Source organism: Apium graveolens, chromosome 3 (genome assembly GCF_009905375.1).
Source record: "Apium graveolens cultivar Ventura chromosome 3, ASM990537v1, whole genome shotgun sequence".
Taxonomy (NCBI): Eukaryota; Viridiplantae; Streptophyta; class Magnoliopsida; order Apiales; family Apiaceae; genus Apium; species Apium graveolens.
The window spans coordinates 7,859,769-7,877,142 of record NC_133649.1 but is presented as its reverse complement, the minus strand read 5'-3'; the positions used below and the strand labels follow the sequence as shown (position 1 = coordinate 7,877,142).

The 17,374-nt window shown below is 33.7% G+C and overlaps 4 protein-coding genes across 4 annotated transcripts; 1 reads left to right on the top strand and 3 right to left on the bottom strand.

Moving 5' to 3' along the window:
* On the top strand, positions 1–965 carry LOC141710560 (uncharacterized). The gene has a single exon (XM_074513124.1). It carries the CDS (start codon positions 187–189, stop codon positions 847–849), a length of 663 nt encoding a protein of 220 aa, XP_074369225.1. The 5' UTR covers positions 1–186; the 3' UTR covers positions 850–965.
* A 1,721-nt stretch (positions 966–2,686) lies between these two features.
* LOC141711570 (methyl jasmonate esterase 1-like) lies at positions 2,687–3,962 on the bottom strand. The gene is made up of 3 exons (XM_074514114.1): positions 3,572–3,962; positions 3,302–3,460; positions 2,687–3,123 (listed from the first exon to the last, which is right to left on the bottom strand). The coding sequence occupies exons 1-3, from the start codon at positions 3,926–3,928 to the stop codon at positions 2,842–2,844; spliced, it is 798 nt and encodes a 265-aa protein (XP_074370215.1). The 5' UTR covers positions 3,929–3,962; the 3' UTR covers positions 2,687–2,841.
* Positions 3,963–5,756: 1,794 nt separating this feature from the next.
* LOC141711569 (methyl jasmonate esterase 1-like) lies at positions 5,757–8,395 on the bottom strand. The gene is made up of 4 exons (XM_074514113.1): positions 7,863–8,395; positions 7,466–7,585; positions 7,010–7,287; positions 5,757–6,186 (listed from the first exon to the last, which is right to left on the bottom strand). The coding sequence occupies exons 1-4, from the start codon at positions 8,289–8,291 to the stop codon at positions 6,168–6,170; spliced, it is 846 nt and encodes a 281-aa protein (XP_074370214.1). The 5' UTR covers positions 8,292–8,395; the 3' UTR covers positions 5,757–6,167.
* A 1,997-nt stretch (positions 8,396–10,392) lies between these two features.
* LOC141713822 (uncharacterized) lies at positions 10,393–14,230 on the bottom strand. The gene is made up of 8 exons (XM_074517393.1): positions 13,933–14,230; positions 13,521–13,844; positions 13,012–13,334; positions 12,757–12,894; positions 12,331–12,442; positions 11,777–11,884; positions 11,156–11,671; positions 10,393–10,970 (listed from the first exon to the last, which is right to left on the bottom strand). The coding sequence occupies exons 1-8, from the start codon at positions 14,228–14,230 to the stop codon at positions 10,393–10,395; spliced, it is 2,397 nt and encodes a 798-aa protein (XP_074373494.1).
* Positions 14,231–17,374: the final 3,144 nt, after the last annotated feature.

Genomic DNA, 17,374 nt, shown 5'->3' with positions numbered 1-17,374 from the left:
GTGAAAATTAATTCAAGTCGAACTCAACCCTCTCAATTTTTTTATGAGACGAACTTTAATTTAAAAGTTCAATCGAACTCGAGTCCCAAGTTTTAATCGACCTCGAGCCGAACCCTGACTCGCTTACACTCCTCGAAACCTTGTATAAGCTCTATCTCACCTCCTTCGACTCACTGAGTTAAAAACATGAAATTCACAAAATCGCCAGCGGTTGAATTAAAAGTTCGCGACACTCAGCTCTCAATTCAACAAGACAACGCGTCGATGCACGTCGGCACTTCAGTGTGGCCATGTTCACTCGTCGTCGTCAAGTTCGCCGAGCGATGGACTTCTCCGGTCACCGGCGACAATCCCTACGCCGATCTCCTCGATTTTCGCAACAAACGAGGCATCGAGTTAGGCACTGGGTGTGGCGTAGCTGGAATGGGCCTTTACTTACTGGGCCTCAACGACGTGGTTTTAACAGACATAGCTCCAGTCATGCCGGCCCTAAAACACAATCTCAAAAGAAATAAACCCGTGTTGGGCCGGATGTTAAAAATGGCCCAATTGTATTGGACCAATGTTGACCAAATTAACGCGCTAAACCCGCCGTTTGACTTTGTTATCGCTACTGACGTGGTGTATATTGAGGAAACTGTGGGCCCGCTTTTGGACGCAATGCAGGCTTTGGTGGGACAAAACGGTGTCGTTCTGTTAGGGTATCAGTTGAGGTCGCCTGAAGCGGATAGGTTGTTTTGGGAAATGTGTCCCACAGTTTTTAATGTCGAAAAGGTCCCACATGAGCATCTGCATTGTGAGTATGCTTATGAAGAAGCTGATGTTTATGTGTTAAGGAAGAAACTGTAGTTCACTGACAGGTGAATTGTCGAATTTTTCGATTTTTTCGGTATTTTGAACTATGATTTGTGCAATGTATTGTTACTAATTGTTTGAGTATGAGGATTAAGTTCGTGTTTTCGTGTCATGTTCGTGTCATGTAATGTACTATTATGATGATATGTAATGTTGAATTTGTATTCAATATATTGATTTGCTTGTTTCGAATGCTATGTTTGTTTTATATGCGTATTAAGATACCTTAGGCGGATACAATTGTTATAATTGTTTGCAAAGATTATAAATTTTGAATTTTATGTCTGTCGAGTTTACAATCTAAAAAACTCTAATTCTTAGATTTTAGTCTTATGGCAGTTAGTTCTAGGATTGTTATTGCATTCGATGATTGAATCTAGAATTTCTCTATTGCTAATAGAACTATAAAAGTATACAATGAAATGTGTGTCTGCAGTGATGTGAGGTAATCAGGTTGTATTGTAGAACTAAGAACATGCTTGAAATGCTTAAGTGGACAATCAGCATAGATGTTTAAATTAGTAACAAGTACAAAAGTAGTAATGAGACCACACGAAACTGGCAACACATCTCAAGCCCTTACAAGTTTATGATTAAAAGATGTCTGCAAATATTTATTCGTGTGATGATTTGGTTAGATTTCCTCACCAACAGCTTGCTAAAGTGAGGCTAGTTCTTGAGGTTTGGAAAACATGACCATATGATCAGCTCCACTTATCTCTTTCACATCCTGAGGTGGATATTCACAGATCATTGCCTTCTGAGTCTCCTCAGTTATTATCAAGTCTCCTTGGCTCACAATGTATACTCGACGTGTGGATCCATAATTTTTGTCCGTAAGTTCAGCCTCCTTTAGCGACAAGTCATCTCTAAAAATTGGGAATGGTCTATTCAAAGACAACGCAAGTGTAAGATCCTGTGTGAGTAATTGATCATTGTTAATTTTTTTGTCTATCTTGCCAGAAGAAGATAAATTATCCAACTGGTGTGGTCCGTAGAGCAATAAATCACTGAGATAGAGTCCAAACTATCCAAATTATATGTGCAAAATCTATCCATAAGTTAACATTTAGTAGGTCCCTACTTGGATGAAGTAGACCGAGTGGTAAGAACACTAGTGTTCATAAAATGAAAAAAAGTATGAAATGACAAAAACCAAATCTGATTGATGCACCTGCTGCTGGCTATATGTGGTTTCACTATTCTGAATTGAATATTCAATGTTTTTTAATTACTGAATTTTAAACAAAAACATTGCATAAACATGTCAATATCAAAGTTTTCAATGTCTTTGTGAGAATGCTTATGGAGGAAGCTGATGTTTATGTTTTGAGGAAGAAACTGTAGTTCACTGACGGGTGAATTGTGGATTTTTACAGTCTTTTCGGTATTTTGTAGATATGCAATATATTGTTACCAGATGTTTGAGTATGACCGTATGAGAATTAAGTTCGTGTTATCGAGTCGTGTACTGTATTTTCATACTTAATGTTGAATTTGTATTCGATATATTGATTTGCTTATTTCAGATGCTTTATGTTTATTTCATATGCGTGTTAAGCTAACTTTAGCGGCTATCTGTGCACTTGTTATATTTGTCTGCAAGGATTATAAATTTAGAATCTTCTGCAGTTCTGCTAGTCGAGTTTATAATTTAAAAGCTCTGGTTTATAAATTTAAATCTCAAGGCAGTTAGTACTAGGATTATTGGTGCTTTAGATGATTGAATCTCGTACTTCTCTCCTGCTAATAGAAGTAATAAGGTGAACTAGCATACTGTAATGATGTGAGGTAATGAGGTTGTATCGCAGAACTAAGAACATGCTTGAAATGCTTAAGTGAACAATCCAGCATAGATGTTTAGAATAACAAGTAGAAAAGTAGTAAATGTGACCATGCCAAAGTTGAAACTAGTAATACATCTCAGCTTCTTATTAGTTCATGATTAAAAGATGTCTTCAAAGATTTATTCATGAGATGATCTGGTTAAATCTCCTCAGCAACTGCCTGCAGAAGTGAGGCTAGTTCTCGAGGCTTGGAAAACATGACCATATGATCAGCTCCACTTATCTCTTTCACATCCTGAGGTGTATAATTACTGATCATTCCCTTCTGAGTCTCCTCGGTTATTATTAAGTCTCCTTGGCTCACAATGTATACTCGACGTATGGATCCATAATTTTTGTCCGTAAGTTCAGCCTCCTTCAGCGTAAAATCATCTCTAAAAATTGGGAATGGTCTAATCAATGACAATGCAAGTGTGAGATCCTGCATGAATTAATCATGTTAATTTTTTGTCTATCCTGCCTGAAGACAAATTTTCCAACTGGTGTGGTCCATAAAACAATAAACCAGTGAGACAGTGTCCAAACTCCCCATAAGTTAACAGTTAAGTGGGTGCCGAATTAGATGAAGTAGACCGAGTGGTGAGAAAACTAGAGTTTACCTCTGCCGGAGAAAGTTGATATAACAAGGATTCCAGAAAGTTAGGACCGAAAAGGACTGAACTCGAATCTGGTCCTTCGTCAAAAGTAAACTTGCTGTCTTTAAATGCACCAGATTCCGCGAATCGTTTGCCATTGCTGTCTGGCTGCAAATCGAATACCTACAGATAGAATATACCCAGAAAGGTACTGTGAGTTGCAAAAGGCTAATTTGTCTAAATAGAAAAGACTTTTTGTGATTCTTAATTCATTGTAACTGTCTCTTAAATTACCTGCTGATAAAGTTGAACAAGATTGAAACCAGGACTGGGCATGAAAGCAGTGACATAAACTGCTGCAGCAACGTTCTTTGTAAACTTTTCTGAAGCAACTGAAATGGCAATCCCACCCATGCTATGACCTACCAGGATCACCTTCTCTTCTGGCAGCAGGGCAGCCAGAAGCTCCATCAGTGGTTCTAACTGGTCAGATAAAGTAGTCATCTGGTGGCGTTGTTTCGCGTTGATTCCAGCACCACCGAGGTCCACGGCCGTGACATTGTGGCCTGCCGACTTGAGTAGCGTGGCCACCTTGTACCAACACCAACTTCCATGACAGGCACCATGAACTAGAACAAAATGACTAGCCATATGCAACTCTGGTAAGTAAGGTAACCACTTCTATCAAATTTATTTATAGACAATATGGTTTCATTATTTTCGGTACTCCAATATTGTATAGTTTAAAATGATATTTTTAGATTATTTGGTTACACAAGTTTTAGGACTCCAATTAAAAGATATAGTTGCATTTGTTTTTTTGGAATTTATTAAAAATATCCATATTTTCGATTCTATTTACAAAAATAAGGTCAATATTATATATGAGGGTGAGGAGGTTGATCGAAATTGAATATGAGATAATAAAATACTATAAAGGAGGTTACTCGAATTTACACGAGATCGCAAATATTTTATATAATAATTTAGAAATACTTTATATAACATGAGTATTTTTTTTAAAAAAATGCCTTATTTTTTTGGATAATGATACAATTGCAATCTTTGACTAGCCGCTTACGAAATACGGTTACTATTCTTAAATTTAGAGCATCGTCGTTAACATATCAATCATTCAACGTCTCCGGAGGCGTCACTAAGATTTGAGTCTATTACTGACTGTATCCTCAGACTTCAATTATTGAGAGAAAATAAAATAATAAAATAATCTTTTAGTTAAATTTTTCGTCCTCGAACAATGATCAAAGAATGATTGTAAGAGAAAAGTAATATCACGTGTTTATCATTTCAAATATTTTCATTTATAGTCTCTTTCACCCTTTTACCTTTTGAAAATATTCGGGAATAACCTCTGTTATAGAAATCGGCTGATTTTTAAAAAATTGTCGATAAATCGCTTAAAAATCGGTGAAAAATATTTGTCCGATTTAACCGATTTCCGATAAATCGCCGATAAATCATCCGATTTTTTAAAAATCGTCCGATAAATCACAAATCGGTACCTCAACCGAATAATTTCGATTTCCAAAATCTGTACACTAGGAATAACATAAAAAGGAAAAGTATATTCAAAAGTATCATCATATTTTTGTTTTTTATTTACTTGAATTTCTTTTTCAACTTTCTCTTACCAAATGTAATGAAAACTTAATTGTAATACGTGACAAATTATGATACTTGTTTTTCTTTCATTTCCCACGAATTTATGAACAAATGATGCCCTTGCGGCTATGTAATTAAATACTATTGATGCCTTCACGGCAATGAAATTAAATACCCACTCCGTCCTAATTTAGTTGTTCAATTTGATTTTTTGAACATAAAATTTTTTAAAAAAAATTACAAAAGAAAATTTTGAAAAATAATTAATTTAAATAGGCATGCATTTTAAATTATGTAAAGTTAGACGGGACAAGGCGGACAAGTAACAACTCGTAATCAAATTAAGTGATGACCTGGGACCAGGGATTATTCAGGACTGTTAGTCCCACGCAAAATTCACATGTCTGATAAAATTATGAAAGAATGGCACATCTTAATAATGCACCTAAAATTCGCAATGTTTTATTAGATCATTATCAAAAGTTTGTCCTCAATTATTTTTTTCATGAGATGATTCGGTTACATTTCATCAGCAACGTGTAGAAGTGAGGCTATAAAATACCGTAAAGGATGATTTTAGATGGACTCGTTCTTTGACATGATATTAAAGCTCAAACATGAATAAATGGGTTTTCGAGCGAGAAGAGGGGGAATTCAGCAGCCTTTAGAGACTCTTCATCTAGGAAAAATTGGAATTGGTCTGGTCAGTGAAAATGCAAGTGCCAAATCCTGGAAATTGAAGAGTTTCCGTGACTTGTTTGTCGTTGCTGTCGGGCTGCAAGTTGAATATCTACAACTTTTTTATACACAAAAATTCAAACATGAGTAGCAAACAATTTATACACAAAAATCAAACAATGTCAATCAAGTACTTGTGTGTAATTTTTTTTTTCAAATATTAAGTAATTACATGTATTTTTTCTATTTTAGAAGTCCCCCCCTAGCCTCTATGTAGTTTCAAAACCGAGTTTGCTAGAACTTTGTGACTTAATTTCGCGAAATTCTGTACAATTTGCGGATAAACTTGATTGGATTTTTGGTTGATGTCCTCAATCTGATGCTTTTTTGGATCAGCAGCAGAGTTAAATTATCTAAAACCAATCGCCTAAGCTTAGAGAAGCCTGTAATAATTCATACAAGTCAATCTTCTGGAAGAAAGCTTTAGAATTATTGTATAGCTCTGCAGTCATTGCTCCGGAAACATCTGTTATTCAATAATGCAAGTTCTTGCAGACAACTTGCACTCAGACCTTCATGCTCTGGAAGTTCAATAGAGGTGCATTACCCTAATCACAGTCACACATGATACAAGTCAGTAAGCTATTAATACGAGTTGCAGGCACGAGAGTTCAGTTGATAATACGAGCTGTATATTTCTGGAGTACATCGACAAGAGAAAGAATAGGTGAAATAGTTACCAATGATAAATCAGCTGAACTTCTTCACTACAACTTATGAAAAGTTCAAGGTAAATGCAGTAGGTTTTAAGGTCGACATTTCTTGGATATGGAGCAGCATTTTTACTAACACTTGAACTAACCATCAACCACCTATGCCCTATTATAAACTTATCAAGTCGAGGTACTAAATTCAGAGATATGCTCCTGATAAAGTTCGATTATTTCCCTTTCTCTATCCATGCATTATGGTTTCGAGTTCTAATGAAGTCGTTTGAGTATATGTATAAATTTTATTTATTTTTTAAATTTATTTATTTTTCAGGCTACGTTTCGACAAAAACGGTCTGCAGAGGTGAGGCCAGTTATTAAGACTCGGAAAACATGACCATATAAAAGCCTTTGAATTATCAAGTCTCTTTAGCTTATTATGTGAACTCCACATATGAATTCATAATTTTGACAGTGAGACCAAATTGCCTTTGAAGGCGCATCTGTTCTAAAAGCCTTTGAAATGGTCTTAGTCAATGACAATGCAAGTGTCAGATCCTGTACAAGCAATCAATCATTGTTAATATATCGTCCGTTTCACGGGGATGAACAAGAAGGTTCCAATTGATGTGATCCATAGAATTGATAACAAAATAGATAGCAAATTGATGAAATTCAGCAAATAAGTAATAGATAGCAAAATAGAATTGATTCAGGTTACATCTCCTCAGAAACAGTCTGCAGAAGTGAGGCTAGTTCTTGAGGCTTCGATAACATGACCATATGATCAGAACCACTTATCTCTTTCACATCATGAGGTGGATAGCTAGCAATAGTTTCCTTTTGTATCTTCTCAGGTATTATCATATCTCTTTCGCTCACTATGAAAACTCGACGTATGGATCCATATTTCTTGTTGGTGAGTTCAGCTGCCTCTCGAGACGCCTCATCTCTAAAAACCGGAAAGGGTCTTATCGATGACAATGCTAGTGTCAAGTCCTGCAGAAGACCTAAATTATTATTAATTTATCTATGTTGTCTTCCATGAAAAAAGATAAAATTTCCAAACAATGTGATCCATAAAATAGAGTACTCAAATATTGTCCAAAACGCGGAGAAAAAAATCTAAAGCACAAGTTAAGAGATAGTTGCTAACTGAACTCAGTGAAGTGCATACCTCTGGAGGAGACAGTTGATATAACCTTGACTCTAGATATTTGGGTCCGAAAAGGAACGAACTCGAACCTGCTCCTGTCTCAATAGTAAAATTGCTGTCTCCTGATTCAGATGAGCGCACCTTGAACATCAACAAAGAATGAGCTAACAATGTGTTGTGGCAAGGAAGAGTTCACTGATTATTTTACATAGAGTCAGATTACCATTCACTACCGGAAAAACGTCAATAATCGGTTCTGGACTGATGTAAAAAAATTTAAAAACCAATGTCTAGGTGGGTGTAGAGAAAAGTAAATTTTATTTACTTTTTGCCGTAGAGTTGGCTCTTCTAGAGTCTCATCAAAGATTATAAAAAAACTGCAATTCCAATTTTGATCGATAAGTCCAAAAATGTATACCTGCTGATAAAAATTAAGAACATTGAAACCAGGTTGGGGCATGATAGCAGTGACATAAACAGCTGCAGCTACATTCTTTGTAAACTTTTCGGCAGCAATTGATATAGCAATACCGCCAGCGCTATGTCCAACCAGGATCACCTTTTCTTCCGGCTCTAGTGCTGCCATGAACCTCATCAATGGCTCTAAGTGGACGGATAAAGTAGGAATCTGATTGGGCTGTTTCGGGTTGATTCCAGCACCACCAAGGTCCACTGCTGTGACCTTGTGACCTGCTGACTTGAGTAGCGTGGCCACCTTGTACCAACACCAACTTCCATGACAAGCGCCATGAACTAGCACAAAATGACTAGCTGTACTAACTGTGAATTGCATAGAAACAAGAAAGAAAATGAACAAGATGAACTTGGAGAGTAGGTTTCTTACCATTGCACTACTTAAAAAAATTAAAATTTAAATCTCCTATCTAGTATAAACATGAGGCACATATACATGCAATGACTCTGAGTCTTTGGCTGACTAATTAACAAAGTAAGTTGACAATAAGGAAGACTTTTCGACACTTGTAGCTAGCTACCTGACCTTGACTAATTGCGACAACCATGAAATTGTATTTAATTAATCACTGGTCTATTCTTAATAACCTTCTACTTGTTAATACCAGCCATGGGCCATGGTGCATTTTTGGATGAGTAGATGTATGAGGCCACCGTTGGTTTGTGTTTTTATGGACTTATCTTTTTTCTTTGATATAGCTGCATTGTCTGAATAAAAGCCTTTGAACTTTGAAGCGCGCCTGTTCTAAAAGCTGGAAATGGTCTTTAGTCAATGACAATGCAAGTGTGAAATCCTGAACAACCAATCAATCATTGTTAATATATTGTCCGTTCCACGGGGAAGAACTTGAAGCTTTCAATCGATGTGGTCCATGGAATTGATGATAACATAGATATTTGTCCAAAGTCTGGCGAAAAGATCTATACCATAAGTTAAGAATCAGGTGCTTACTCAACTCGGTTAAGAACTGTTAAGGTTTTAGATGAGCTGGTTACTCATCAAGAACATCTGAGGGTATGATGCAGGTTCACATAAAGTTCAAATTTCTTTATATAAACTTTGAAGTAGAAAGGTTCTAGGAAGGAATCAAACTCGTGCTAGCAAATCGATATGGATCTGCAAATTAGTAATATATTTTTTGCTTCACATAGTTGTAGCTGTTTAACATCACTAAGATGATTCAGGTCACATCTCCTCAGCAAATCAAACATGAATTGCGAATTAAAGATAAGTTAACTATGTGTCGTGGCAATGAATGATTATTTTACATAGAATCAGAGAACCATTATCGATTTTATTTATATTTTGCCGTAGATTTGGCCCTTATAAAGTCTTATATAAGATTAGAATTAAAACCTTAATTCCAATTTAGATCGATAAGTCCAAAAATGTATACCTGCTGATAATATTTAAGAATTTTGAAACCAGGCTTGGGCATGGTAGCAGTGACTAAAAACAGCTGCAGCAACATTCTCTGTAAACTTGTCGGCAGCAATTGATATAGCAATTACATCTAAAATTTCATTAACATTCATTAATTAATCACAAATCAATTTTAAATTTAATAAACTAAAAATATAAAAGTAATAAAATTATTATTTTATATTAAAATAAATTTGGATCATTATTAAAGAAGAGTTTATGATAATCTGCCCAAATTTGAATTTTAGATAACTGTTGGAGATGCACTAAGTGAACGGATAAAATATGAATTTTCATGGGCCTTGGTGCATTTTTGTTGAGTGGAAGTATGGGCCTTGGTGCATTTTTGTTGAGTGGAAGTATGAGGCAACCCCACGTATGTGTTTTATGGACTTTTCTTTTTCTTTGATATTGCTGCATTGTTGTGAAACTATAGCTAACTTGAAGAAGAAGATGGAAAATGTACATATTGTATTGATGCTAAGAATTAGTTACAAAATGTTGATGGTTATAAGAATTAGTGAATAAGAAACAACATTCTATTTGTTTATATACAAGTAAGCTCAAGTTGACTTTCACTAATTCTATATTCTAACTAACTAACTGATTAGACTAATTACTAATAATTAGTTAGTTGATATCAGCAGAGTGTCATCAACTCCAACAACCCCCTCAAGTTGGAGGGCGGATAATGCACACCCAATTTGCCAAGAAACTGATGATGTTGCAAACCAGTCAAGGATTTAGTGAGTACATCAGCTAGTTGAGTCTTCGAAGGTGTGAAGGATAAAGAGATCAATCCAGAAGAGAGTTTGGTTCGCACAAAATGGTAGTCAAGCTCAATGTGTTACGTTCTTTCATGATAAACAGGATTTCGAGCAATGTAAATTGCTGCTTGATTATCACATTTAACAGAAATTGGAGGGATATCCGGGACATCAAGCTTGTGAAGTAATCGTGATAATCAAGCCAATTTTGATGTTAATCTACGCATAGAACGATATTTTGCTTCTCCTGAAGAAAGGGAAATCGTATGCTGCTTCTTAGACTTTCAAGATATAAGGCTCCCACCCATCATAACCACAAAACCACTTACATATTTTCTTGTGTTAGGACATGCAGCCCAGTCTGCATCACACAAAACTTCTAGCTGAAATGATGTATCTTTAGTGAATAAAAGGCCTTGACTGAGATTATGACAGAGATATATTAAAACATGAAGAGCAGCATCCCAGTGTGGTTGTCGAGGAGCAGACATAAATTGGCTCAAATGTTGAACACAGAAAGACAAATATGGTCTGGTGTTTGTAAGAAAATTCAGCTTGCCAATTAACCGTCTGTAATCTGATGAATTTAAAAGTAAAACTCCCTGATCAGGAAGCAACTTAACTGCTGGATACAAAGGAGTAATGACATGTGTGGATTGAACACAATCAAATTCTGATAACAAATCCATAGTAAACTTCCTCTGAGAGACAATCATACCAGTTGGAAATTCTGCAAACTCCAAACCCAAGAAATAGTGCAATTTATCAAGATCTTTGATATTAAAGACATCATCTAGATAGGCCTTAATGGTTGTTATTTCATTATGATCATTTTTCACAACCAAAATATCATCAACGTAAACTGCTATGTATAAAACAAGTTCACCATTTTTCTTATAAAATAAGAAGAATCATTTTCATAAATAGAATAACCTTTTGTAAGTAAGGTGGATTTAAGCTTGGTATTTCATTGACGAGAGGCATGTTTCAATGCATATAGTGACTTGTCTAATTTGCAAACTAGTGTAGAATATGATAATTGCAAACCTGGGGGAGGAGTCATGTAAACGTCCTCATGGAGATCCCCATGCAAAAATGCATTATTGACATCTAAATGACTCATGGTCCATCCTTTTTTAACAGCTGTAGCAACAAGACATCTAATAGTTGTCATCTTAACCACTGGAGAGAAAATTTCAGTATAGTCCACACCTTCTTTTTTAGTATAACCACGAACTACTAATCTGGCCTTGTAACGTTCGATGGTGCCATCTGAATTTTTCTTCACCTTAAACACCCATTTGCAAGAAGTCGGTTTCTTACTTGGTGGAAGTTTGACATGAGTCCAAGTTTTGTTAGCCTCCAATGCGGAAAATTCTGCTTCAATAGTCTGTTTTCGCTCAGGATATTTAATAGCTTCTGAATAAGATTCTGGTTCTGATGGTGGAAGAGTATATGATGGTCGTAAAACAATAGAAGAATTACAAGAAGAAATATTTTTGAGATTATGTAAAGGAGTACAAGATGATGTAATAGTACAGAAGCACACAATACTATAATTAGCTGTGGGATAAGAATGTATATAATCATCCAAATATGTGGGAATCTTTGTAGTACGAGAATATTATCTAATCGGGAAAGATACAGGGACAGTATAATGTGATGTACTAGGGGATTCATGCTGAAAACTGTCAGCAGAATTATGAACATCATAATGTTGAATGATGTAAGACAATGAAGTATCAATGTCTGCAACCGGTAAAGGCATGAAATGTGCTGACAAATGTGTAACATAAGTAAAAATAGATTCGTGAAAGACTGCATCACGTGAGATGTTAATAAATTTAGTGTGCGGACTTAAGAATTTGTAACCCATTTTGCCATATGGGTAACCCAGGAAAACACAAGGTGTAGCTCGAGGTGACAATTTATCTCGCCGAGGCTTGGTAGTGGAAACATAACTCAAACATCCTAAAGGACGAAGTTCAGTATAAGGTGGTTTGTTACCAAATAGTTTCTCATAAGGTGAACAGCCATTTAAAACCTTTGAAGGAAATCTGTTGATTAGATAGGTTGTTGTTAAAACACAATCCCCCCAAAAATGCCTGGGAAGGTTTGATTGAAACAACAAAGCACGAGAGGTTTCAAGTAAATGCTTATGTTTCCTTCCACAACACCGTTTTGTTGAGGTGTGTGTTGACAGGAAGTTTGATGTATAATACCTTTAGACAAGAAAAACTGAGTAACATCTCTACTAAGACCTAACTCTAAAGCATTGTATGTACGAACTTTTTGAACACTACAATGAAATTGATTTTCCACCGGAGCCAGAAACTGTTTAATAAGCTCAAAAGCATTACTTTTATAGCTCAACAGATGTGTCTATGTAGTACATGTATAATCGTCAACAATAGTGATGAAGTACTTATTTTTATTATAGGTGGAAACCGAATATGGACCCCAAAGATCTACATGGATGAGTTCAATTTAAAAGTAGAATGAATAGTACTTCTAAGAAAAGGAATTTTATGTTGCCTTGCTTTGGCACATACATCACAAATTGAAATTGCAGAAATACTAAATGTATCAACATTACAAATTGTTTTTAACTTGGACATAGGTAAGTGTCCAAGTCTTGAATGTCAAACAATAGCAGAGGGATGTCTAGTTATGAAAGAAGCATTTGATGAACTAGAATCATCAATTGAATAAGGAAAAGATGATTGCAGCATATATAGGCCCCTCTGAGAGTTACCAATTTCCAGTGGTTTCCTCAGAGAATGGCCCTGCAAATAACAGGCGTTATGAGTAAAAATGATATTACAATCAAGAAATTTAACTAATTTGCTGATTGAAAGCAAATTATACTTGAAGTTTGGGACATAAAGAACATTAGTAAGTACTATCTCATGTGTAACAGAAACAGTCCCAATAAAAGCAATGTTTATTATTTGACCATTTGGCATGTATATTGTTATAGGTTGTGACAAAGGTGTTAGAGAATAGAATAATTGCTTTTGAGAGCACATATGGTCACTTGCACCACTGTCTAGAATCCAACTAAATGTGTGAAAATTAGAGAAACAAGCAACTGAGGAAAGTGTAGAAATAGTACCAGCAAAATTAGCTGAAGAAATAGCAGCATCAAATGATGGCTGAGCAGATTTGAGTAGTTGCATAAGTTGTGTACAAAAATCAGGTGTAAGCCCAGAGAGACCGGAAGTGCCTGCAACTTGATGTGTAACGGAGTTACTGACAGTAGAGTTGGTATTTTTGTGGAAATATTCCAGACTGATCAGTCAGTTAACATTAGCATCCATCCTTTTTGATTTTGTGAACTTGAAATCAGGAGGAAAACCATGTAACTTGAAGAATTTATCAACAATATGCCCTGATTTCTTACAGTAATTACATATCAGTTTCATTGCATCACTTTGAAACCTTTTACCAGCATTCCTTAGATGATTGTAATTCCCAGAGTTGTGAGGTCTTGAAGCATTTAGAGAAGCAGAATCCGGTAAGAAATGTCCAGTGGAATGTATTTCCCTTTGAGTTTCTTCTTGGAGTAAAAGACTGTAAACTTGATCAATTGAGGGGAGAGGTGAGCGCATCAGAGTTGACCCTCTTATGACATTAAAACTCTCATTCAGGCCCATGAGAAATTGAATAAATCTCTGATCTTGTTGGAATTTAGACAGTTTTTGTGAAGCTCCACGTTGACAACCACATGAGCAAACTAGAATCAGACACAATGCATCATTATCATCCCACAACATTTTCATTTTTGTGAAATAATCTGCAATGTTCAAGTTCTTTGTGGAGACCAAACAGTTGTGCACCACTAGAAACACCATATCTTTCTTCCAATTCCAACCATATTTCATGAGCAGAATTAGAGTATATGAAACTACGCCCAATTGTTTTCGACAACGCACCAAGAAGCCATGATATAACCATGTCATTGCACCTAGACCAACTCTTGTAATTAGGTGATGTTAAAACAGGTTTAGGGATGGATCCGTCAACAAATCCGAGTTTGTTTCTTGCAGAGAGAGTTGTTGTCATGGAGCGTTTCCAATTGCTAAAACCAGTGCCATCAAAAGGCTCACTTACTAACTTCATTCCAGGACTATATGATGATTGAAGATGTAAGGGATTAACTTAATTGGACTGAGAATAATTATTCTCATGATGATCAGTATTGTCACCATAATTTGATGACTCGACCATTGAAATAGTAAATCAAGTGAAAATATCCACCAGAATTGTCTGATGATTATCCATAATTATTCACAGTGAAATCATGAAAGAAATGAAAAGAGGATGATAATGATGCGTTCAATCAATAAACACTAAACATATATGAACCAGAAATAAGAAACAGTTCAATATGATGATGATATCAAGAAGAAACTACAACGATACTATGATTTGATGATGAACAATCTAAGAAAGCACAAAACAGAGAAGATTCAATGTATATAAAGATCAAAATAACATATTGAGATCAAGATAAAAAGAAAACCGATGAGAGATCAGCGAAGGTCAGCAAGAACGAGAGATATTGATGTAGATCGAGAGAGATTGACAGGAGAAATTGATGCAGGTCGAGAGAGATTGATGCAGATCGAGAGAGGTTGATTTAGATCGATGCGGAAATTCGATCCAATCTATGAAAACGCCAAGCTGTAAGTGTCTATCCCATGGATCTGTACTTGACCGGGCTCTGATACCATGTGAAATTATAGCTAGCTTGAAGAAGAAGAAGAAGAAGAAGAAGATAAAAAATGTACATATTGTATTGATGCTAAGAGTTAGTTACAAAATATTGATTGTTACAAGACTTAGTGAATAAGAAACAACATTATATTTGTTTATATACAAGTAAGCTCAAGTTGACTTTCACTAATTCTATTATCTAACTAACTAACAAAGTGATTAGACTAATTACTAATGATTAGTTAGTGGATGTCAACAGAGTGTCATCAACTCCAACAATTGTTTAAGTGATCCATTGGTTGTTCAAATAATTAATATATTTCTCAATACAAGAGGCAGTGATAATATTTTTATAAAAAATTTTGTTGCATTTTGTGAGGTACTATACTATATATATGTCTTAGATGTATTAATTCAGAAAATTATTAGCTATGAATCACTTAACTAATAAAACATTTAACCTAGTATCAATTATTTATCCATTTTTTTAATATCAGCTATATACTAATTAATATTAATTCTTTTTTTACTTTATTTAAAAATATAATTTATATTAAACTATAATAAGATATAATTTAAATCAATCATGCATTTAATTTAATATTAAAGTAATAAATAAATAATGTTATAAACTACAAAATTTGTTAAATTACGAGACATATATACTTTTTCTATCTAACAAACGTGCGTGTAATTATAATAATGAGAATATTTCTAACACCTAGTATTAATTACTTTATTTACTATAACAATGAGAATATTTCTTGCATGAGTGATGTATAATCTACCATATCTACCATTTAGTGTATCTAATGATAGAGTATTAAAGATGTATTTTGATGACATATAGTACCTATCGATATTTACTCCATCAAATATTGAAACATTAAAAATATAGTTGTGATAATGGATAACCCATAGCCTAAAATTAGATTATTAGATTATTTTTCTCCTAACTGTAAAGCGTAAAACATAAAATATAACCATTCAAGTGTAGTATTTTAAAAGTCGGCGATTAATTGGTGATTACTCATTTTTCAATAGGAAATCAAATTATTTGAGCGAGAATCGGGTCAAAAATTATTTTTTACGAAACATAGTCAAAAATTGGAAAAAATCGGATTAATTGATCAAAAATCGATTTATATCGGTTAAGAATCGACCACATCGAGTCATTGGTAAAAATTTGAAAAAATATTTATAAAAAATGAAAAAATAAAAAGAAAATATAAATTTGTAAAAATTTAAGAAAAATGATAATCTCATATACATATTTACTACTTTAAATGATTAAATAATAAACTTTCTTAAATTTTCATATCAAATTGACCTCAATTAATAAGTTAAATTTTAAGAATTATATTTACTTCATTAATATTCCATATTTTAAATATATTTGTATAAATATTTATAAAAATTATATAGTAAAATTATATTGTAAAATTATTACATATATTATTGTTTATAAACAAAAATAATATTGAATTAGTTCTAATGTATGACCTGATTAATTATTCCGATTAATTCCTGATTACCCGATTGATCCATCGACGGTGCCTTAAACAACTAAGTCTGATTCCCGCTTTTTATAATACTGCTCAATACGTAAAATATGACCACTCAATGCGTAAAATATGACCACTCAAGCATGTTAAGTTATTTGCTCATTTGGGGTTTCTTAAAGTAAAGTAACTTATTATTAAAGTTAGAAAATATGATATAAGCGATAAATAAATTATTTATAATAAGTTATTTAAATGTTTGAATAATTTATCTATACGTTATTGATACGTTTGGTAATTATAATTTATAAGTTAAAAAATTTAATCCAAATTTACAAATAATTTCAAAAAAAAATCAATTAAATTAAATTAAAAAATATATAATATTAAAATAAGCATGTGCATCACATGGCTTTTAAACTAATTTATACTAAATTATGATAATGGTATAATTTTATTTAATTGTTATTACCTTATCTTGGTTATTAAAAACAAAAATAAATGATATTATACATTTGCTAAACTATTAAATATATTCTCATTATCCTGCTAAACTGTGACCATAATTTATTCATTTTTCTTAATTATTTATTATTTTTATTTTAAATCTATAATTTATAATAATTTATATAATTATATAAATTTATTAAATTTATTTTATGAGTTGTTAATTAAATTTTAAAAAAATAAAATATTATCAAAAACACTTACATCATAATTGAATTTAAACTAGCGTATTTAATGATACAAAGACCAATTCTAATGGACAAAAACAATTATACTAAAAGGAGTTTATCCTCTTGGTCTCAGGTCCTAGATCCTTAGTTCACTTGTCTCATCCGAGAATTATTGAAAATAGATATTCATTTATTAAGGTATGACTTATACTAGTAAAAAATAAGCTATAAGCCATACTAGTAAAAAAAAGGTTAGAACATGTACATTCTCATTTTGTCCATTTAAGAGGCAAAAACAGGTTTTAGCTTATTTCGCCCAACATGAGTCAAAAATTAAAATCAAAATATAAAATGGAAAGAATAAGTTT

Coding starts and splice junctions, on each gene's coding strand:
- LOC141711570 (XM_074514114.1), bottom strand. CDS start 3,928: ATGGCTAGTCATTTTGTTCTAGTTCATGGTGCCTGTCATGGAAGTTGG. Junction 3,461..3,571: donor TTGTTCAACTTTATCAGCAG/GTAATTTAAGAG, acceptor TTCTATCTGTAG/GTATTCGATTTGCAGCCAGA. Junction 3,124..3,301: donor ATCAACTTTCTCCGGCAGAG/GTAAACTCTAGT, acceptor TAATTCATGCAG/GATCTCACACTTGCATTGTC.
- LOC141711569 (XM_074514113.1), bottom strand. CDS start 8,291: ATGGTAAGAAACCTACTCTCCAAGTTCATCTTGTTCATTTTCTTTCTT. Junction 7,586..7,862: donor TTCTTAATTTTTATCAGCAG/GTATACATTTTT, acceptor TTGATGTTCAAG/GTGCGCTCATCTGAATCAGG. Junction 7,288..7,465: donor ATCAACTGTCTCCTCCAGAG/GTATGCACTTCA, acceptor GGTCTTCTGCAG/GACTTGACACTAGCATTGTC.
- LOC141713822 (XM_074517393.1), bottom strand. CDS start 14,230: ATGAAGTTAGTAAGTGAGCCTTTTGATGGCACTGGTTTTAGCAATTGG. Junction 13,845..13,932: donor TAGTGGTGCACAACTGTTTG/GTCTCCACAAAG, acceptor GTCTGATTCTAG/TTTGCTCATGTGGTTGTCAA. Junction 11,672..11,776: donor TTTTCAGCATGAATCCCCTA/GTACATCACATT, acceptor CTTATCCCACAG/CTAATTATAGTATTGTGTGC.
- LOC141710560 (XM_074513124.1), top strand. CDS start 187: ATGAAATTCACAAAATCGCCAGCGGTTGAATTAAAAGTTCGCGACACT.